This window comes from Equus caballus, chromosome 5 (assembly GCF_041296265.1).
Source record: "Equus caballus isolate H_3958 breed thoroughbred chromosome 5, TB-T2T, whole genome shotgun sequence".
Classification (NCBI taxonomy): domain Eukaryota; kingdom Metazoa; phylum Chordata; class Mammalia; order Perissodactyla; family Equidae; genus Equus; species Equus caballus.
Window position 1 is genome coordinate 42450057 of NC_091688.1, and position 24081 is coordinate 42474137.

Sequence of the window (24081 nt, forward strand, 5' to 3'; positions counted from 1 at the left end):
ATCTAAGCCTTTTATATTGTCTTAAGACTGATAAAAATTGACCAGTATTTGAATGCAAATATATTCAGTGGACTTAAGTGGGCATGATCTCTGAATGATTATTAATAGACAATTTTCCCTGCCCCAATTAAACGTGGAACTAGTTAGTGAGCTTCAGTTTGAAATTCATGGTTGGTCTCTTGGGGAAATGTATTGAGTAAGAGGAAAATGGATTATTTTCTTTGCCCTGTTTATCATAAACATCGTGTTTTCCTTTGTCTCCTAAAATGATAGCGGTATCTAGATCTGGAGACCTTTGATGGGCTCCTGTTAACTACAGTGTATTGTGACTGAGATGGTACAACATCAGCCACTTGAAGCTTAGCTTGGTGTAGATGTAGTTTTCCTTTGTAGTTTGTAAATTATTAAACCCCTTATGCCAGTGGCCAATACTACCTATTTCAGATTTAGCTCAATATTCGTTTTCTGAAAATTGAAGTTAATATTAGACTGCTCAGGAAAACTTTTATTTACGGATTAATATCTTTGGGTAGGGTGTAGATTATTTTTCTCTATATTTTCTAAACTCTAGAAGCTTTAACATTTGGAAAAAACAAGGGGTTTTTGAGAGAATCTGATGGAGTCAGTACAATTATGATTTGAGTTTCAGAGGCCCAAATGAAGCAGGTATTTGAGGTTTGGTATATTGATAGGAGATATCAATTGAAAAGTAAGAAAATCCCTCTCCGCCTTGTTATTCCTTGTTACTGTTTATAGAGGATTTACTTCCTCCAACAGGCAAAGGTCCTAGAGTAAAGATCTCCCCAGCCAATAGATCTCCAGAACAGTTTCCTCTGCTTTACCTCCTCTTTCGTTTGCTCGGATTTCTTCCCCACCACTTTCTGACCCCTGTCAGTACTATTGGGAAATGAAAATAGTACTCCAAAAGTGATTGGAGACAGTTGCTCTAAAACAGAAAAAGGGAAGTTAATCAAGAGACTAGGCTCAGATATGTCTAGAGTCTTGATCTGTCTATAGAATGTAGACATAGGATGTGTGTGGTAAATGATACATGGTGGTGAAGAGTTTGCTGGAATGTGAAGAGGAAGGAGTGTTTTGGCTGGGACACAGAAAAGTAGAATAATATTGCAACCATACTATGGATGGGCCTATGCCATTTTAAAAAATCGATTATTTTTTAAATTGTGGTAAAATATATAAACAAGGGCCTAAACGAGTGTGTGTGTCCATATACCATCGTGACTACTTTGCTGTGGAACCTTGCTATGATTTGTGTTAGATGTGGATTCAACTGCCCTGAGTGATGTGAATTGATAGAGCTAAGTCAGATATCAACCTGTGGGACAGCTTTGGGAAGAAAATCTTTAAAGAACACATCTACTGTCTTATCGGTATCTGTTCCCTAGCACTAGCAATAAGGGATAAAGAAAAGGAGCTTGGTTGGCAATATGTCTTCATATTTTTGTAATTTGGAGTATGTTTTGGTATGATGCTGTGATTTCCTGTCTTGGATGTTGGCTTTGGAAACTAAACAGTTAAAAGCATCATGATTTGAGAGGAAACTAGCCCTCATGAATGAAGGCAAAGTTTGGCACTAGGCCAGAATAATGGGGGGATAGTTAGAGTGGGGAGACCAACTGACTTTTTTACCACAAATGACTTTTAAAAATTAAGAGATAATTCCATGTCCTGAGGTTATAAACCGGCTACAACTGGTTTGTCTCCCCCCCCTTGCCCCCGCTAGGCATCATGGGTAAAAGTAAGCATCCCCCAGTTTCTTTTGTTTAATGTAACAGTACGCCATGTGATTGGCAGGGCAGTGCCCGCTTGGAGAGCGGGTTTGTGCAGGTCTCTCAAGGGGGCTGGCATGTATGGGGTCGTCCCTGTGCTATAGAAAGAGCATCTCTTACGATAGAAAAGAGAAAGGGAACCTTCCTCCTCCTCCCCCTCCAAAAAAAGCAAAAACAAAAACCTAAACCGATCTCTTATTCCTTCTTTTCCTCCTTTTTCTGTTTCCCCCCATTTCTTGTCTCCAGCTTTCCTGGCAGCTAGAGGAGGGAGGAGAAAAATGTATACCTGTAAGTACTTTTAACTGTCTTGCCTCCCCCCCTTTTTCTTTTTCTAAAAGCAGAAGCTCAGAATTTCTCTGAGTTCTTCACAGCCTTTTCCTGGTTATGTGTAGAAGGTAATATGCTGAGGTTTCCGACGGGATTGAAGTAATAAATATTGTTGCTTTTTAAAATCTGTTGCGGAATAATTGTTTCTCATACAAAGCTCCTTTCGGTTTGGATTCTCCACCCTTCTGCTTCATCCTTTTTGCTATAATGGTCTCTGGCTTCTAGTTTTCTTCAAGCTGAAGCTGTAAGAGGAATGTTATGCTAAGGTTTTCTTTTTCTTTCTTTCCTTTTTTTTTTTTTTAATTTCTTTTGTCTGTAGCAGTGATGGTTCTAGCTCCCCCTTTACCCTCACTACCCCCTCCTTTCCATGTCAGCTCCAGCCCTGCTCTGTGAATGGAGTCAACCAGCTGACTGAGTGCTGGCATCATGCCAGGGGCTGCAAAGCAATGAGAATGTGCGCGCGCTCGCGTGTGTAAGTGTATATGGAACACAAAGGGAAAGGCCTGCAGTCTAGGAAATCACAGACTATTATATAAGGAAGTCTGCGTCATCTCTGCTTACTTGGGCTGATGGACAAGGAAAAGGGGAAGGCTTAGAGCAAGAAAAATACCCTTTTGATACACACACACTTTTTTCCTTGCTATTGTTAAAAAACAAAAACAGATATTTTTGATGTGGCAAAACAAGGGAGAGCTTCTCTGTCCAAGTGGTAGTGACCGTGTTCCTGGTGGAAGTAGTAACTCTTCTGAGAGGTGAAGCAATTTGTTCTGAGTCTCTTCTTCCTGCCCCCATTCAGAGGCGTGTGTGCTTGAGGAAGAGGGGTGACCAGAAGAGAAATGCCTGCTGGATTTAGCAGCTGTAATTTGTTAAGATACTCCCCCCCCCAAACTGTTTGTAATCATTCTGGATTGTCAAGGGTACAGGGGTGGGTGGGTGAAGGGGTGCTCTTAAGGAGAAGCAAAAAGCCAGATAGGAGAACAAATAATATCTATTAGCTACTCCTTTGAGTTCGCCCCCTTTTCTCTTTATTTCTTCTTGTTGTTCTATTTATTATAGTATAAAAATGCAGTATTCTTCCCCCACCATATGCTGCAGTTAGAGTTGTACAAAAGGAAAGCCAAACAGTACCTAGAAGGAAGGAAAAATTAGAGATGTAAGCTTCCAGATACTGCAGGTGTTACACTTTTGGGAATCACTTGGAATGATTGTGTTTTTCTTGTTTTTTTGTTTGTTTTTGAGGAAGATTAGCCCTGAGCTAACATCCACCACCAATCCTCTTCTTTTTGCTGAGGAAGATTGGCGCTGAGCTAACATCTGTGTCCATCTTCCTCTGTTTTATGTGTGGGACACCTGCCACAGCATGGCTTGATAAGTGGTGTGTAGGTCCATGCCCGGGATGCAAATCAGCAAACCCTGGGCCGCTGAGGTGGAGTGCATGAACTTAACCACTACGCCACCAGGCCAGCCCCTGCTTGTAGTTTTCATTGGTCGTTAGGAGCTCAACATTTGTTTAGAAGTAGTATTTTAGTCTACTATCAATGTACCGTGGTGCCGTTTGTCTTAATTTCTTAATTTCTTTTTATATGCTTCCTAGGTGTGATATATGTGTGAAGCAGCTCTTGTGTTAGGTGGAAAGGGGAAATAAAGTGTATTAATGAATAAAAGAGGGTCATGCTGTTACAGTTGTTTTGTGTGAGCTTATTTTTGCTTCTGTCTGACCATTCAGAATAGTGGTGCTGATATGGAGTATTGAGTAGGGAGAGTTTGGAGTGGGAGGGAACTTTTGAAGTAGTTTATCCTATAATAAGGTTTGTCAGGTTGCAGTCTAGAGGAAGCTCCTTAATTCAGTCTTTTTGTATCTTTTTGTTATAGCCTATGAATTTGTGTTCTTGCCCTGTTTTTGCAAGCGACAGTCTTTGAATATATGTCTAAATTTTCCTTTGGTTTGTGAGTTTTGATACAAGTGTTGGGAAGTGCATGTGAGGTTATACTTTGTTTGAGGGTTGCCAGATGGGACTTACCTGAGTGGCTGGGCTGCTCATTCCCTAGGCTGCCCCAAGTTATTTCCTTATCCCAAGTAGCTATAGCCCACTCTTCCTAGTTTACCTGGAAGGAAATAAATTAAGGGAGATTGTTTCCCAGTCACTTGATTACTAGAAAACAAAACAACGACAGACCAGCCTAGCTCAAACCTAGAGGCTAAAGATTAATTCAGAGTTATGAGATTCCCTAGTTCTTAGAAGTAATAATTATCTTTTTGAGTTGATATTATCCTCTTATACTGTTACTTGGTAATGCTCTGCATGGACCTAGCCATTTTACATGTGTGTTTGTGTGGTATTGTCAAGCTTTACTTCTTACATTGCTTTACGTTAAATATAAAGAGACGGGAAGATGTAAGGCTTATTTTGCTCCTTACCATCCAATTTAAGATTCTGTCTGTATGATGCTTGCTTATTGGACTGATAGATTTCAAAGAAAATCTCTTGTAGCCTTTTACTTTTAACTTTTCTCTTGGTGCCTGGAAGCAGATTAATAGGGATAATCTTATGGTTAGGTAGTTATAATCAGTGAGGCATAAATTAGCATTGTTATTAATGGACAGATTTTTGTTCTTTTCTCTCTCCTGTTTTTTGCTTGATTCTCATAGGCCTTACTGTTTGAGAGATGCTGAAGAGTAGTTTGAAGGATGTGTATGGAACCTGCTCTTTGACCACCTCTGTCCCTTCATTCTGATATCACTTGTTTTAAATGATGTCTTACAGATTTCCTATGGTATAGGTCAGAACTTTTGTGATGATTTATAATTAATTGTATATTAATATAATATATGGTATGTTAGTATGGTATAATTATGTTTGTGCTGATTTATTATAGGATGACAGTGAGAGAGGGCTGCTTACCTCCTATTCATTAGCTTTTTATTTTTTTTAACTTTTTATTTTTATTTTTATTTTTTGAGGAAGATTAGCCCCGAGCTAATATCTGCTGCCAATCTTCCTCTTTTTGTTGAGGAAGACTTGCCCTGAGCTAACATCTGTGCCCATCTTTCTCCACTTTATATGTGGGATGCCTACCACAGCATGGCTTGCCAAGTGGTGCCATGTCCACACCCAGGATCTGAACCGGTGAACCCCAGGCCACCAAAGCAGAACGTGCGTACTTAACCACTCCACCACCGGTCTAGCGCCATTCATTAGCTTTTTAGGCAGCACATCCTAACTTCACACATTTAAGCATCCAAGGACCTTTAGGATCCTTGGTGTATATTGCTAAACAGTATGTCACCTAAAGCAAGGTCACCTAGGCTCTTTCATTCAAGGACGTGAGCCAAGGTTTGTGTAAGAAACTCAATGATATAGAAAAGACACTGTAAGAGCAAGTAATCAGTGGTCTGTCTGTTTTTATATTTCAAATTACTTTCTTACCAGTTTGGATCAAAAAATAAAAAATTACAGTATAGATAGCATAGTCTGATGATTAAGAACATGGACCTTGCAGTAAGAAAGACCTATGTTTGAATCAGGCGTAGCCATTTACAGACTGTGAGACCTTGGAAAGTTACTTAGTATATCTGTTTCTGTTTTCTCCTCTGTAAAATGAGAATTGTTTAAATTATTAAAACCCTTCTTTAAAGGGCTTAAATGAGATGATGCATTGTAAAATACTTTATCACAGCATTGCCTAGCAAATAATAAGAGCTCAGTGAATGTTAGCAGCTATTACTAATATTCCTGTCTGTTGGGTTTGTTTACTACTGTTTTCAGTGTCCTTATTAGTTTCTTTTTAGCCAGTCGGTGGCTACTTCCTTTTTTTTTTTTTTTTTCCTGACTTTTGGCAGATCTTTTGAGTTAGACTGGGTTGATTGACCTATATGTTGGAAGAGTCTAGGTCAAGAGCCAGCAAACTACAGCCACTGCCTGTTTTTGTAAATAAAGTTTTATTGGAACACAGCCACACCCATTTGCTTACAATAGCAGAGTTGAGTAGTTAGCCCATAAAGTCTAAAATGTTTACTATCTGGCCTTTTACAGAAAAAGTTTGCAGACCCCTGGTCTAGATCAGGAGTAGTTTTTGGGGCTGGCCTCGTGGCGCAGTGGTTAAGTGCCCACATTCCACTTCTCGGCGGCTGTGGGTTCGCCGGTTCGGATCCCAGGTGCGGACATGGCACCACTTGGCAAGTCATGCTGTAGTAGGCATCCCACATATAAAGTAGAGGAAGATGGGCATGGATGTTAGCTCAGGGCCAGGGTTCCTCAGCAAAAAAAAAAAAAAGAAAAAAGAAAAAGAGGAGGACTGGCAGTAGTTAGCTCAGGGCTAATGTGCCTCAAAAAAAAAAGACTGTTTTGTTTTTTTTTTTTTTAGAATACTGAGCCAGGAAGACGTAGCTGATAGAAGTTAGGTGAAGAAAAGTACCATCTAGACTTGACTAGGCAGTAAGAGGACTGTGTAGTCTATTGGCAGCATTTCATAGTACTGAGTATTAAAGTAAAGGGAAGTACAAAGAAGAAAGATTATGCTGCCAGGTAGTTTGCATTAAACCTGGAAAGTAATATAAATTGATAGGTTACCTATTAAACAAGTGTATTAGTTAACCTAGGCTAGTGGTTTTCAAGCTGTGGTCTGCGGACTCCTGGAGATTCCCGAGACCTTTTCAGGGAGTCTTGAGATCAAAACTGTTTCATAATAATACAAAGGCATTATTTTCCTTTCTCACTGTGTTGACATTTGCAATAGCGAGTAAAACTGTTGGTGCCTTAGCACAAATTAAAGCAGTGGCACCAAACTGTACTAATAGCCACTGTATTCTTCACTGCCATGCAGTTTAAACTTGCTGTTTAAAAAATTTCAGTTTCACTTAAGAATATTTTTGATGAAGCAGTAAAAATGAATTTTATTTAATCTTGACCTTTTACAACATGGCTTTTGAATGTTTTGTGTGATAAAATGAGAAGTACAGTACTCATAAAGTACTTTTGCTGAGTATTGAAATACAATAGTTGTCTCAAGGAGAAGTATGGTTAAGTGCAAACTAACAGTCTGCTTTCTTAATAGAATGCCATTTTGACTTGAAAGAGTAATCGATGAACTTTGGTCTTTAGATTTGGGTATTTGGCAGGCATATTCTTGGAAAATTTCAAGGAAAATGACTGTATTTGTGTCCAGTGGTAAAATTTGAATAAAAATTAAACTATGAGTTTGACAGCTTCTCAGAACTTAAATACTTTTCTAATGAGATTAGTGATATTAACAAATGTGATTATATATCTCTCATATAACAAAAGGTGTCAGCATTTAAAATCTGCATGTCTTAGTGGACCAGAATTTTTCAAATGACCAATGCATGATGTAACAAAATCATGTTTGGGTAAAAGATCCATTCCAAGTGTAAGACCAATGGATTTTAATGTAATAGTATGGAAAGTTAATTGATAAGGTTTCAGGTTTTATATTGCAATTAACTTTAGAAACTACTATATTGATTCTTGTTTTTTAATTGAGGTAAAATTTATGTAATATAGAATTAACCATTTTAAGTTGTACAGTTGGTGGCCTTTAGTACATTCACAGTGTTGTGCAACCACCACCTAAATCTAATTCCAAAACATTTTCATCACCCCAGAAGGAAACCTGTACCTATTAAGCAGTCACTCCCCATTTCTCCATTCCCCAGCACCTGGCAGCCACTAACCTACTTTCTTTCTGTCTTAATGGATTTATCTATTCTGGATATTTTATATAAATGGAATCATACAGTATATGATGACTATTATGTATTCTGTCTCTTGTGTCTGGTTCCTTTCACTTACCATAATGTTTTTGAGTTTCATTCATGTTGTAGCATGTATCAGTACTTTATTCCTTTTCGTGCCTAATATTCCACTGTAGGAATATACCACATTTTGCTTATCCATTCATTAATTGGTGGACGTTTGAATTGTTTCCACCTTTGGAGCTATTGTAAATAGTGCTGCTCTGAATATTTTTGTTCGAGTTTTTGTTTGAATACCTTTTGGGTATTTACCTATGAATGGAATTCCTAGGTCATATGATAATTCTATGGTTTTGATAATTTTAAGTTTTTGAGGAACCACCAAACCATTTCCCAAAGCAGCTGTACCATTTTACCTTCCCACCAGCAGTATACTAGGATTCCACTTTCTCCACATCCTTACCAACACTTATTTCCTGTCTTTTTGGTTATAACCATCCTGGTGAGTGTAAATTAGTGTTGTGGTTTTGATTTGTGTTTCTCTAATGAGTAATGATGTTGAGCATCTTTTCATGTGCTTATTGGCCATTAGTATATCTTCTTTGGATAAATGTATTCAGGTCCTTTGCCCACATTTATTGAGTTTTGATGTGTCAAAGATGAAGATATCTATAGTTCTGATGCTTTGAAGAGACTATTAGAATATCCCCCTGTGGTATCAGTATGAACTCATGAGTTTTAATATATACATGTATTTATACACGCACATGCAGATAGATATAGAAATAGATGTGGATGTGTGTGTGTATGCATGCCTGTATTTACTTGTTTTGAGAGGACTTGGAAGGAATGACACCATCATAACACTGAGCATGCTTGACACCAGGTCTTGGTTTCTCAATGCCGTTCTCCAATAAAAGGGACCAGAACTCCTTGGAGAAATGACTAGGGCAGAAAAAATAACAGGTGAACCTAAGATATCATGTGGTGCCAGAAAGTAATAAAATGCTGAAAAAATGATGGGGAACCAATGTGAAGGAGCTTCCAGTAACCAGATCTGGGACAATCTAAAGAACAAAATAAGTAATGATAGTAATGGATTATAACCCACAGATAACCCATGGAATAAAATAAATATCCACAAGTTCATACTACTATAAATAAATATTTGAATAAATAGGGGAGAGGGGCAGCTGTTTATTACAGTAAAATTCAAATTAATAAATCTAGAAGGAATGATGGAAATATTAGGCAATATTCAGTAATAATTGTTGCCAGCAGGAATTGTCTATGGATGCTAAAATTAGTGGGTGGAAGTTGATGCATTGCTTAAAAGTATCTCCTTATAATAACTTTTCAGTGGAGAAACCTGGCAGACAGCACCACAATCAAGCTGTTAAAGTTAATATTACCCATGGTGCAACATATTGACATCATAGACTTCCTGATATGATACACTGAGAAGGGCACAACACTTTAACATTAAGGGCATATTAACATTAGGAGGAGCAGAATGAAGAATATGTGGGACCTCTCTGAAATATTTTTGCAACTTTCCAGTAACTCTAAAATTATTTCAAAGCTTAAAAAGTTTTTTAAAATGCTGAGTTCATTAAAGACTTAAAAAATACTCTGTTTTCTAACTACATATCTGCGTAAGACCAGATTTTTTTCCATATATTTCAACTGAAACAACATATTGTAGCAGGTTGAATGCAGAAGCAGCTGTGAATCTAGCTGTCTTTTATTAAGCCAGACATTAATGATATTTGCAAAAATGTAAAATAATGCCACTCTTCTCACTAAATTGTTCTCTTTTTGAAAATAGTTATTTTTTATAAAGGATTTTGTGTTAATGTGGAATGTGGGCTTATTGTTTTTTTACACAAATTAATATTTTTAAAATTCTGTTTTCTTTCTAATATGGTGACTATTGACAACTATAGCCCAGAAACAAAATCTCTTTGGAGTCCTTGATTTTTAGGAGTGTCCTCCTAAAGGAGTCCTGAAACCAAAAAGTTTTGAGAACCAGGAGAGTGTCCCTAACAGCTGCAACAAAGATCCAAAAATGCAATAGCTCAAACAAGATAGAAAGTATTTCTTTCATGTGATTGCTCAAAGTGGGTGGTTCCTGTTGCTCTGTTGTTCCATGTGGTAATTCAGGGACTCCGGTTCTTTTACACTAATTTTTCTGCTGATACGTAGAACAGTGAAACTTTAGTGTGCATCAGAGTCACCTGGAAGGCTTGTTAAAACACAATTTTTAGTCTCCATCCCCAGAATTTCTGATTCATAGGTCTGTGAAAGAGGCTTGAAAGTTTGTATAGCCAACAGATTCCCTAGAGATACTGATGCCACTAGCAGAGGGATCAACTTCTAGGGTATTGTCTTTTTCTCCAGGGTTGAAACTGGGTTGCAACCAATGGGAAGGGGAAAGAGCATGGAACAGTTTGCCTGCCTTTAATAGTTCTTAGTCAGGAAGTTGCACACATTACTTCCTTTTTATTCCATTGGCAAGAATTTAGCTTAACAATCAGCAAGATAGGCTAGGAAATGTAGTGTAGCTGAACAGCTATGTGGCCAGTACTTCATTACTATGAAAGAAGGGGAGGATTAATTTTCATAGGCAGTGAGCAATGGTATCATCAAGACATTGGAAGAATAAATACTTGGATAGGATTAATTAACTACGGAATGTGTTTTATCAGGTAAAGAACAGGAATTTACTTAGAAGTCTGGCAGGGCTGGCCCCGTGGCGCAGCGGTTAGGTGCGCACGTTCTGCTTCTCGGCAACCAGGAGTTCTCCGGTTCGGATCCCAGGTGCGGACGTGGCACCGCTTGGCAAGCCATGCTGTGGTAGGTGTCCCACATATAAAGTAGGGGAAGATGGGCACGGATGTTAGCTGAGGGCCAGTCTTCCTCAGCAAAAAGAAGAGGACCGGCAGTAGGTAGCTCAGGGCTAATCTTCCTCAAAAAAAAAAAAGTCTGGCAAAGGAAGGTCTAGGAGGGTGGTATATGCAACTATAGAAGTAAGACTCTTGGAAGGTTGGTACAGAATATCTTGTTTAGGAAGGACAGAGTAGAGGAGGCTAGGCAGTAAATAATAGTGGATGGTATTATAATATATTGCAAGAAGGCTCATCAGATTTACCTGATATATTGAAGCAGCAAGAAGCCAGCTGAGAAGCTGTTTTCTCCTGCTCTAAGGGTCTTGAGGTTATTCTCTGTTGGTGATGCTCTCTTTTGTTGTTTTCCCACTCTAAATCATAGTCAGGAATAATTTTAGGGGCTCTTGGTGCCCTGGTGTTAATTACCCAAATATGTGTATCTGATCCGTAAGTTTTCCTAATAGGACCCCAGTGGGTGGCAGTGGCATGTATATGCCATCACCACCTTGGCCTACAAACCCAAATGAAAAATAGGAAGCCAAGATTTAGCTGACCACCTGGAATAGAGTGGGGATATTGTACAGGGGTTGAGGCTTCTTGCTTTAGAAGTGGGTAAATGTTTATTTACAGAGTAACTGTCAGAAATCTTCATCTAGTAAGAAGGCTAAATAATCCTGAAATAGCAGAAATGAATCAGTTCTGCCCTTGAAATTAGAATTCTGTAGCATTTTCTCAGTCTTTGCCCCTCACCTGTCCCTGACCAAAACAGCATGCAGATGAAGGGTCCAGTTATTCATTTAACAAATTATTGAGTGATTTTTAAGTGCCAGGAACTTATCTGAGAACTGGGGATATAGCAGTGAACAAAGTAGACAAGTCCCTCTCTCCACAGAGTTAAAAATTCAGTGATGGAAGGAGACAGACAATAAGTAAATGCATACTATGTCAGAAAAATAGAACAAGGTTTAGGTCAAAGGGTTAATGTTCCTTCGTTTTCAGTGTAGGAGATTGATTTAAGTCGGACCCATGATATCCTATCCTACCTTAAGACGGGCTTAAGATGAATTCTAATTCATTGTTGTATATGTAATTTTTGCTGCTTTAATTTGGAGAAGTAAGTCTTGGCTCAGCAGGAAGTTGATAAAAGTGAATTGTACTTTTCTTTGGACCCCAGCTTCTTTCTTTGCATGCTTGATGCTTTGCAGCAGCTTTAGTGATGGTTGTAGTAAACTGCCAGTGTCTTTTATAGTTGTGTCAGGTTATTTTCTCTGATTTTCCAGATTTATTTCTAACCTGTAGTTGATAATTTTGCCAGATACATTGTAGTATAATAAACACAGAGATCAGAGTGGTCTCTTTTGGTTCCATGTTATCTAAATCTCTTAATGAGAAATAGTTAATAGAGATTAGATATCCACATTAATGCATACTCTTCTCAAGCCCTTGTCCACACCCTTTTCTATTCCACCAATTGCTCAGTTCCAAAGATTGCTACCTCTAGGACTGTACGGAAGCAGCCTCTCCAATAAAATGGTACATTTGGAGATAATTTCACTCCATAGCATCTAAAATGAAACCTGGTCTGTAGCCATTTTGTTTTCGCTTAGGGGCTTTTACCCCCTTTTGAGAAATTTGTTTTGCAGTTTGGTTTATATGTGTGTAAGTTCCTTTAGGGAACTAACATAGCTTACGTCCTTGGAAAGTGCAGAGTTAATTGCTGGGATTGATTGGCAGTAGGAAGCATTAGGTAGCTTGGAAGGAACTCAGCTATCTGGTTTGCATTAGGGTAGGTTGGAGACATGCAGAACAGGGCCATTGCTCCGTGATCTTTGTCAGGACCTGGAAGTGGTTTGCTTCCAGTTTGGTGGGAGATAAATGGCCATTCATTCAGCCGTACAATTGCAAGTAGAGGACACGAGCCCACTAATCTCTGAAGCACCATTGAGATAGAATTTATTTGTATGACTATGTTTGTCCCTTTAAAGTACGTGAATTGTTGTTAGAGAAGCTTTATTAGGCCTACTCTTTGTGGAATAAATATCTAGCTAGGCCACGGCTTATCACATTCTCCCTTCTCTGTTATGACTAATTTAGTATATAGAGCTATGAATATTCTTGAGGGATAGTCTGGAGAAATTTTTGTGAAGCCAAAAACTTGTGTGAGATTTTCCTAATGCTTGTAGATCGCTGCTGTTTCCCTGTCATGACCACCTCCCAGCTCTTGTTTTTTTAGAGTACAAAAATGTGGTTACCCTCACAGTGCACTGAATTGAAATGCCTCTGGCTTTTATTAGTCTGATTATGAGAGTGTGGATATGGTAAATACTTGGTTTATGTGTGTGCTCCTGTTTTCGTATGTTGTACCTATGGCAGTCAGTAATTGAACAAAAGTCTTTACTGATTTAACAGGATGTTACAAGTGACTATCATAAATAAAATGAAGTTGGCATGAGAGTTGAAACCCACTTACCGTCCTTGGTGTGGTGTAAGGGGAGTGTCCGGGACGTTGGAATTAGACCTAGGTTTTAAACATGACTTTCCTGTTGTGTGACCTTGGGCAGATTTATTTAGTTTTTTTGAGTCTCAGTTACTTCATTCAGGATGGGGATAATATGGACTTCATAGGAATCTTATGAGAATTAAATGAAATGTTGTTTCTGTAGTTCTTAGCCTACAGTTTTGGTATTTAGCCATCACTCAACTGTTACTCTCCTTTCCCCTGTTGTCCCTTTGCCCCCAGTACACACCTTGTTACTTTTCTTCCTATTGAAGTGCATTTCCCCCAACTGTTTTCAGATTTGTATGATAAATGTATCATTTGAAAAATAGTTGTCTGAAAAGAGGCTCTCCTGAGTATATGTGTATGAAATGTACCTAGGAGATTACATTTTTCACAGCAATGTGAAAGATCACAACTGTTCAAAACTTCTCTCCTACAGCCTGTTTTTATTAGTGGTATAAAACATGAAAAATAATTTTTTGTTTTCTTCTTTTAAGTGTTACTTTAAAAATATTCCTAAGGAAAGCCTACATTTGTTCTACTTTACACCAAAAAAATGGAGTTTTATAGGTAAGTTCTGAAGGAGGTTGGAAAAATGTGGCTAACTTCTATTCTTTTATGTAATTGTGTACTCCCTAGATCGGTTACTTGACTGTTTCTTTTTTGAAAGTTTAGGGCAATCATTTTTAAACTGTAGAGGGCCTAATAATCACCAGGAAAACATGATTAAATACAGATTCTTTGATCCCACCCTCAGAAATTCCAGTTTATTACTTTGAAATGGGCCTGGGAAGGTGCATTTTAAATACATAGCTGAAGTAATTCTGATGGTGGAGGCTAAAATGATAATTACAGAAACATTGATTTAACATGAAAATGATAAAACTTAATTTATTGGGTTCCATCCATGGGTCACACATTGGTCCACATTGTCCTCTATAGTGATACTTCTCTAAACCATCTGTGGGGAAGGACCAATTTTTTGTTTTGTTTTCTAATATAGCATGAACCAATACTTTTGTAAATACAGTGAAATGAATTACTTAGAAAAGGGGGATAAAAAAAGATATATAAAATACAAGCCTAGTTTTTTATTGTTAGATTCAACAGGCATAAAGTTACTCTGTCATATTAAAATAAAAGTTTCTAAAAGCTTACTCTCAACTTCTTTGCTTATCTTGTTGCGGAGTGGTAACAGTTGACAGACCAGCACTGGTCCATGGACCACACTTTGATAGCATTGCTCTTCAGAAAATGAAAATGGTTATGTGTTGAAACTGGCAAGCTGGAAACCTAGTCACTTCTGCAAATCCCAGGAAGCCTGATTTCTTCATCTGTAAAATTGAGACAGTTTTACTACTTTGCCTATCTTATAGGGATGTTATGAGGATCATATAAAATATAATATATGAAAAAGTACATTGCAAGCTAAAAAACTAATGTAAGTTATATTAATCATAACAAACATTTATTGAACATATTATTATTGAACAGGGACTTTGTCAGCAACAAGGGATATAGAGAGATATGGCAAAGAGCTTACTATTCAATTATATATTTGCCCCATAATGTTTGCAATATACAGAGCTGATTAAATTCCAGCTTATAAAAATTTTCCTAGACTTGTGCAGTCTTTCTCTGAACTCCAGTAGCGTGCTTATATTTTTTAAATATATAGCTTTGTGATGTTTCTTTGTAATGTCTGAAATAATAACCTTTTGAAGGTATGTAACATATTTTTCTAATAGATTGGATGCATTTTGGAGACAGGTAGTCTCCACACTTCTGCTGCTTCTTGTATATGAAGTCCTTTCTTATGAATCCTGGGGCAGATTACCCCTTCTCCCAACTGGCTCCCAGTCTCAGGCTTGCTGCCCAGCTCCATACCCTTTGTCTTCTCTGCCTAGCTCCTCTTCTCAGAGTGTTTGCAGGAGATATAGGTCCTTGAAGATAGAATTTCATTCAACAAAAAAAAATTTGAGTGCCTGTTATGTACAGGTTAGGTGCTAGAGATGAGAAAACGAATAATAATACAGATGATTCCTGACCTCTAGGAGCTCACAGTTTTTTAAGGGAAATGGGCAAGTAGTTCACTAATGAAACAGGTACTGACATGTTCAAAATGTTTTCAGAACACAGAGGAAGGAAAAACTGCCTAGGGGAACAGGGAAGTTTTCATAGATAGGGTGAGCATCTAATTTAGCCTCCAAACTGAGACACTGTTAAAGGTGAAACATTAACACTGTTAATCATCATGAGGGGACAACAAGTATAAACTGGGATTGTCCTATGAAAACTAGACATGTTGTCACTCTATTCAGTGAAAGAAATGTCTTTGTGTAGTCTTAAAGTAAGAGTTGGAGGATTTACTAGGTAAAGAAAATAGCACATTGAAAAGCTTGGAAGCATGAAAGAATGTGTTGGTACGCCTAGCCCATAAAATACTTAGGGGCAGTAGTAGCAGAAGATAAAGTTGCAAAGGTAAATTGGGACCAGATGATGTAGGGACCTGTGTGCTATTGTTGTAGGTAATGAGAAGTCTTTGCGTCAAGGATGGGATGGTGAGATTAGATTTTTTTTTTTTTTAAGATCACTTTATTGGCTATGTGGAAGATGAATGGGAGTTGGGGAGGACCTTACATACTGAGACCACAAAATCGTTTAAAGCATTTGCTATGGATTAAGAGAGGAAAGATTATATTTTGAATTGTGGAATGGCAGGAAAGTTGGAAAGAATGGAGAGGCTCCAAAGATATTTAGATCTTCAGAGATATTTAGACTGGTGAGGAAAAAGGCACTTGGCTTCTGGGACACCATACTCTCCTTCTTTTCTTCCTCCCTCACAGACTGCTCCTCAGTCTTATTTGCTAGTGTTCTCTTCAATTTATAAATATCGGAGTACCCCAAAGCTCAGTCCTCGGACCTCTTCTTTGTTTGCATTTACTTCTTAAATGATTTTGTCTACCCCCATGACTTTCAATTCTATCTGTATGTTTGTGACTCCTGAATTTGTATCTTTAGCTCAAACATCTCCTCAACTCTAGACTTGTAGCTAATAGGCACTTCAAACTTAACACGTTAGAACTATGCTTTTTATTTTTCATTCCAAACAGCCTGTTATTCACCATTTTTTTAATTAAGATTATGATAGTTTACAACCTTGTGAAATTTCAGCTGTACATTATTGTTAGTCATATTGTGGGTATACCACATCACCCTTTGTGCCCTCCCCCCACCCCCCCCCCCCTTCTCCTGGTAACCACCCATCAGTTCTCCTTGTCTATATGTTAACTACCACCTATGAGTGGAGTCATATAGAGTTGGTCTTTCTCTGTCTGACTTATTTCGCTTAACATAATACCCTCAAGGTCCATCCATGTTGATGAGAATGGGACAATTTTGTCCATTTTTATGGCTGAGTAGTATTCCATTGTGTATATATACCATATCTTCTTTATCCAATCATCAGTTGCTGAGCACTTAGGTTGGTTCCACGTCTTGGCTATTGTGAATAATGCTGCAGTGAACATAGGGGTGCATGGGACTTCTGAATTGCTCATTTCAGGTTCTTAGGATAGATACCCAGTAGTGGGATGGCTGGGTCATAAGGTATTTCTATTTTTAACTTTTTGAGAAATCTCCATACCGTTTTCCATAGTGGCTGCACCAGTTTGCATTCCCACCAACAGTGTATGAGGGTTCCTTTTTCTCCACAACCTCTCCAACATTTGTCACTCTTGGTTTTGGATATTTTTGCCAATCTAACAGTGTAATGTGATATCTTAGTGTAGTTTTGATTTGCGTTTCCCTGATGATTAGTGATGATGAGCATCTTTTCATGTGTCTATTGGCCATCCTTATATCTTCTTTGGAGAAATGTCTGTTCATGTCCTCTGCCCATTTTTTGATCAGGTTGTTTGATTTTTTGTTGTTGAGCTGTGTGAGTTCTTTATATATTATGGAGATTAACCCTTTGTCAGATAAGTAGATTGTAAATATTTTTTCCCAATTAGTGGGCTGTTTTTTTGTTTCAATCCTGTTTTCCCTTGCCTTGAAGAAGCTCTTTAGTCTGATGAAGTTTATTCTTTCTATTGTTTCCTTCATCTGAGGAGTTACGGTGTCCAAAAAGATTCTTTTGAAACTGATGTCAAAGAGTGTACTGCCTATATTCTCTTCTAGAAGACTTATTGTTTCAGGCCTAATCTTTAGGTCTTTGATCCATTTTGAGTTTATTTTTGTGAATGGTGAAAAAGAATGGTGAATTTTCAGTCTTTTACATGTGGCTGTCCAGTTTTCCCAGCACCATTTGTTAAAGAGACTTTCTTTTCTCCATTGTAGGCCCTCAGCTCCTTTGTCGAAGATTAGCTGTCCATAGATGTGTGGTTTTATTTCTGGACTTTCAATTCTGTTCCATTGATCTGCGCACCTGTTTTTGTACCAGTACCATGCTGTTTTGATTACTGTAGCTTTATAGTATGTTTTGAAATCAGGGATTGTGATGCCTCTAACTTTGTTCTTCTTACTCAGGATTGCTTTAGCCATTCGGGGTCTTTTGTTGCCCCATATGAATTTTAGAATTCTTTGTTCAATTTCTGTAAAGAATGTCATTGGGATTCTGATTGGGATAGTGTTGAATCTGTAGATTGCTTTAGGAAGTATGGACATTTTAACTATGTTTATTCTTCCAATCCATGTGCATGGAATGTCTTTCCATCCCTTTATGTCGTCATCAATTTCTTTCAAGAAAGTCTTGTAGTTTTCATTGTATAAATGTTTCGCTTCCTTAGTTAAATTTATCCCAAGGTATTTTATTGTTTTGCTTGCCATTGTGAATGGGATTGAGTTCTTGAGTTCTTTTTCTGTTAGTTCATTGTTAGTGTATAGAAATGCTACTGATTTATGTATGTTGATTATATACCCTGCAACTTTGCTGTAGCTGTTGATTGTTTCTAATAGTTTTCCTATAGGTTCTTTGGGGTTTTCTATATATGAGATCATGTCGTCTGCAAAGAGCGAGAGTTTTACTTCTTCACTGCCTATTTGGAGTCCTTTTATTTCTTTTTCCCGCTGAATTGTTCTGGCCAACACCTCCAGTACTATGTTGAATAGGAGTGGTGAAAGTGGGCACTCTTGTCTTGTTCCTGTTCTCAGAGGGATGGCTTTCAGTTTTTGTCCATTGAGTATCATGTCGGCTGTGGGTTTGTCATATATGACCTTTAGTATGTTGAGGTACTTTCCTTCTATACCCATTTTATTGAGGGTTTTGATCATAAATGGATGTTGGATCTTGTCAAATGCTTTCTCTGCATCTATTGAGGTGATCATGTGGTTTTTTTTCTCATTTTGTTAATGTAGTATATCACATTGATTGACTTGCGGATGTTGAACCATCCCTGTGTCCCTGGTATAAATCCCACTTGATCATGGTGTATAATCTTTTTGATGTATTGCTGTATTCGGTTTGCCAGAATTTTGTTGAGGATTTTTGCATCTATGTTCATCAGTGATATTGGCCTGTAGTTTTCCTTCTTTGTGTTGTCCTTGTCAGGTTTGGGGATCAGAGTGATGTTGGCTTCATAGAATGTGTTAGGGAGTGCTCCATCTTCCTCAATTTTCTGGAATACTTTGAGAAGGACAGGTATTAAGTCTTCTTTGAATGTTTGGTAGAATTCTCCAGAGAAGCCGTCTGGTCCTGGACTCTTATTTTGGGGGAGGTTTTTGATTACTGTTTCTATTTCTTTACTTGTCATTGGCCTATTCAGATTCTCTATTTCTTCCTGATTCAGTTTGGGGAGGTTCTAAGAGTCTAGGAATTTGTCCATTTCTTCTAGGTTGTTCAATTTGTTGGCATATAGTTTTTCATAGTATTCTCTTATGATCCCTTGTATTTCTTTGGTATCTGTTGTGATTTCTCCTCTCTCATTCCTAATTTTATTTATTTGAGATTTCTCTCTTTTTTTCTTAGTGAGTCTGGCTAAGGGTTTGTCGATTTTGTTAATTTTTTCAAAGAACCAACTCTTTGTTTCATTGATCCTTTCTACTGTCTTTTTTGTTTCAATATTGTTTATTTCTGCTCTAATTTTTATTACTTCCCTCCTTCTACTGACTTTGGGCTTTGTTGGTTCTTCTTTTTCTAATTCTGTTAGGTGTCGTTTGAGGTTGCTTATGTGAGATTTTTCTTGTTTAGTGACGTGAGCCTGTATTGCAATGAATTCCCCTCTTAGGACTGCTTTTGCTGCATCCCACATGAGTTGGTATGGTGTGTTTTCATTTTCACTTGTCTCCGGATAATATTTGATTTCTTCTTTAATTTCTTCAATAATCCATTGTTTGTTCAGTGGCTTGTTGTTTAATCTCCACATTTTTGCACCTTTCCCTGCTTTATTCTTGTAGATGATTTCTAGTTTTGTAGCATTATGATCACAAAAGATGCTTGATATTATTTCAACTCTCTTGTATTTATTGATGCTTGCTTTGTTTCCCAAGATATGGTCTATCCTTGAGAATGTTCCATGCGCACTTGAGAAGAATGTGTAACCTGCTGTTTTTGGATGAAGTGTTCTATATATATCTGTTAAGTCCGTCTGGTCTAATTTTTCATTTAATTCTATAATTTCCTTGTTGATTTTCTGTCTGGATGATCTATCCATTGGTGTTAATGGGGTGTTGAGGTCCCCTACTGTTATTGTATTGTTGTTGATGTCTCCTTTTAGTTCTGTTAAGAGTTGCTTTACAAATTTTGGTGCGCCTGTGTTGGGTACGTATATATTTATAAGTGTTATGTCATCTTGGTGGAGTGTCCCTTTATCATTATATACTCTCCCTCTTTGTCTTTCTTTATCTGTTTTGCTTTGAAGTCTACTTTGTCTGATATTAGTATAGTGACACCTGCTTTCTCTTGTTCATTATTAGCTTGGAGTATTGTCTTCCATCCCTTCACTCTGAGTCTGTGGTTGTCTTTGGGGCTGAGGTGTGTTTCCTGGAGGCAGCATATTGTTGGGTCTTGTTCTTTGATCCATCCTGCCACTCTGTGTCTTTTGATTGGAGAGTTCAATCCATTTAGATTTAGAGTGATTATTGAAATGTGGGGGCCTACCGCTGCCATTTTATCTCTTGTTTTCCAGTTCTCTTGCATTTCCTTTGTTTCTTGTCCCATGATTTTTGGATTACTAATTCAGGTATGTAAATTTCTGTATTGGATTTCTTCTTATTTATAATTTGTGTCTTTATTCTTGTTATTTGTTTAGTGGTTACCAGATGGTTAGTATAAAACATCTTATAGATGAGATTTATTCACCATTTTTGTAAAAGGCCTCATCATTCACTCAGTTGTAGAAATAAAAGCCCTGGAATCATCCTTGACTAATCTTTTCCTCATAGTTCACATCCAGTACATGAATATTTCTATTGGCCTTTCTTTCAAAGTATATTTCAGCTGATCCTTGTGATTCAAGGCCATACCTGATTTGGCCCCTGGATTACCTCTCCTTCCTCATTTCCTACCACTCTCCCTCTTGGATATTTCACTTCATCTTCACCTTTTTACTGTTTCTTGCACATAATAAGCACCACCCTGTCTCAAGCAGCGTTCTTGCTGTTTCCTCTACCTGTTAGATTCTTTCTCAGATACATACACAGTTCACTTCCTCATTTAATTCAGGACTTAGCTCAAATGTTCTCTCTTTAGACAGGACTTTCCCAACTGTGCTTTTAAGAATAGTCTCTCCCCCCCACCATCTAACACTCTCTACAACCTTTTCATGTTTAACTTTTTTCAAGGTACTTATCGCTGCTTTATGTGTATGTGTGCGTGTGTTATTTGTTTGTTTATTGTTTCCTTTTTCCACTAGAATGGTAAGTCCATGAGGATAGAGACTTTGTTCAGTATTATATCCCCAGTGCCTAGAATAATACTAGTAATAAATAGTAGGCATTTCATAAATATGGTATTGCATGGAATCTAAGATGCCATTGATTTTAAGATGTATCAATATTTTATGAACCATTAAGAAAGAAAAAATTCTGTCACTTGTTAGATGCCATTGATTATAAGATAACTCTGATATCAGAGTTTAAAATCAAGGAAATATGTATATTAGAACCTATGAAAAAATTGTTGAATGAGTGAAGTAGAAAGGAGCTGTCTGACATGACTTCAGGGTTTCTAACTTGATCAAGGGAATGATAGTATCTATTATAAATATGGAATACAAGAGAAGGAGTAAGAATCATAGAGGAAAGGCTGTCTCCTTACATTGATAAATCTCAAGAAGAATCTTGTAGGAAAGGGGAAGAAATCAGAAGTATCTAATCTGAGACCCAGATTCTATTCTTGAAGTCATCCACATTTTTTTGGTTGCTTTTTTTTTTTTTTTTTTAAGATTTTATTTTTTCCTTTTTCTCCCCAAGGCCCCCCAGTACATAGTTGTATATTCTTCGTTGTGGGTCCTTCTAGTTGTAGCATGTGGGATGCTGCCTCAGCGTGGTTTGATGAGCAGTGCCATGTCCGTGCCCAGGATTCGAACCAACGAAACACTGGGCTGCCTGCAGCGGAGCGCACAGACTTAACCACTCGGCCACGGGGCCAGCCCCTGCTTTTTTGTTTTGTTTTGTTTTTGGTGACGAAGATTGGCCCTGAGCTAACATCTGTGCCAGTCTTCCTCTATTCTGTATGTGGGTTGCCACCACAGCATGGCTTTATGAGTGGTGCAAGTCCGTGCCTGGTATCTGAACCCACAAACCTGGGCCACTGAAGCAGAGCAGGCCAAACTTAACCATTATGCCACTGGGCTGGCCCCATCATCCACATTTTAACACTCTTATTACTAAATTCCTTCTTCTCTATTTGAGGGTAAACACATCTCCAGATTTCTCAATTACTATATGATCCTTGAATTCATCCTCGAATTACTTGTATTTCTTGCAATACTCTCTGTATGTACTAGGTGCTCCAAAACTTTAGGATTGATTTCTGGAGAATCTTCACTTGACCCCTTCAGTGAGATGGAAGTTCTCATTTCCTCCATCTTTTTATGTTGTTGGCTTGTCTGATTTGGAATTATTTAAAGTATTAAATGGGAGTGAACAGGTCTTAGACCTCTGGCTGATTGATGTCTGTCTCCTACTGGCAGAAAGCAAACCAGGAGTTGCCTCCTCTTCAAATAGAAGAATGGGTGATGGTTTCAGCACTTCGTGTTTATAAATGTCATAAGGATTTATTTACCAGGACTGTCCCATTCTGAACTTCTGTAGTCTGAATTCTCCCTCTCTCTCTCTTTTTCCTTTTTACCACTCCACTTTCTGACCTCAATAGATGAATACAGCGAATTTGGTGACTAATCTTTACATATTTTGCAACATGAAAATTTTATCAGGTGTAACTAGTTTTATTAGTGCCCACAGTAGACAAGGGAGTCTTTTTTCTATGAAAGGATACTGTAGCAAAGGCAAGCCAGAGCTACATGTATTTTTTAAGTTACATTTGTACAGATTTATAAAGCATACTATTTATTCCTTTTTAAATATAAAAACAAGACATAAGGAGTACAGATTTCTTATCTGTGTTTTTTCCCCAAGGCATTAGTAGGACTCTGACAACTAACATAGAGAATGATCTCATTCTTCAGGTAGGAACCTGTCATCTGTATGTAAAGAGCAACTTTATCCCTAACAAGCCCAGCAGGTAACCATATCCATAGTATCAGGAGGGCTGCATGCACTTTACCTTAAAATCACTGCTCAGTTGTATGTCACACACTCTCTGTATTCTGCCACATTACTTTCCTGTTCTCTGTGGTCAACTTAAAGGCCTCCTTTCTGTTCTGCCTGTTTTTTTAAATTAAAAATCTAAAAACTTTTCAATTTTTAAAAAAGTTGAGAATGTTTATATAGAAAAATATCGTGTCATACAATGAACAGCTTTATAACTACCATCTTGAGTCAGTGATGAACGTTTTGTCATATTTGCTTCATTGATATATAACATATACATATTTTTCCTGAACCATTTCAAAGTAACACCTCTAAATACTTAAGACTGCTGTCTTAAGCAGAATAATGCCCATTCTCCAAAGATGTCCACGCCCTAATCCACAGAACCTGTGAATATGTTCAGTTTCATGGCAAAGCAGAATTAAGATAGCAGATGGAATTAAGATTGCTAATCAGCTGACCTAAAAATGTGGTTATTATTCTGAATTATCCAGGTGGGACCCAGTGTAGTCACAAGGGTCCTTAAACTGGAACAAGGCAGAAGAGAATCAGAAAGATGGCAGCTTGAGGAGGAGGAGTGGGCCCAACATTGATGACTTTGAAGACGGAGAAATGGCTGTGAGCCCAGGAAAGCAGGTGGTTTCTAGCTGAAAAAGGCAAGAAGATTGATTCTCTGCTAAAGACTCCAAAAGGAATGTAGAAGCCCTGCTGATACCTGAATTTAGCCCAGTGAGAACCATTTCAGGACTTATGACTTCCAGACTGTAGGATAAAAATTAGTATTGTTTAAGCCATTAAGTTTGTAATTCTTTTGTTACAACACCCTTAGAAAACTAATACAGTTGCTTCTTCAAAAAATGTGGACAATTTCCTATTCAACCACAATATCGTTATCACACTTAACAAAATTAACAATAATTCCCCAATATTATCTAATACCTAATCCATTTGAAATTTCCCCATTTGTTCCCCATAATATTTTTTGTAGCTTTCTTTTTAAACCAGGATCCAGTCAGATATCATCCACATTGCATTTGGTCTGTCTCTAAGTGTCTCTTAATCTAGAATAGTCTGCACTGCCTCCCCACCCCCCACCCAATATCAACTTTTGAAGAGACCAGACTTGTCGATTTGCCACATGTTCTACACTGT

At 37.8% G+C, this 24081-nt stretch overlaps 1 protein-coding gene across 10 annotated transcripts in view; it reads left to right on the plus strand.

The window, feature by feature from the left end:
- The window catches only part of GATAD2B (GATA zinc finger domain containing 2B), an 85918-nt gene that overhangs the window by 28832 nt on the left and 33005 nt on the right, over positions 1 to 24081 (plus strand). For 2 of the 10 annotated variants that reach the window (XM_070268190.1, XM_070268196.1), the window contains exon 2: positions 2037 to 2078. The exons of 7 other annotated variants lie outside the window; for them this stretch is intronic. Coding sequence is in view for 1 of the 3 variants with exons in the window: in XM_070268189.1 (XP_070124290.1) it covers positions 13775 to 13788 (14 nt within the window). In the remaining 2 variants the exon portion in view is untranslated. Of the gene's footprint in view, positions 1 to 2036; positions 2079 to 13720; positions 13789 to 24081 lie in introns of those variants that run through there. One more of the 10 variants, XM_070268189.1, reaches the window with a different exon arrangement.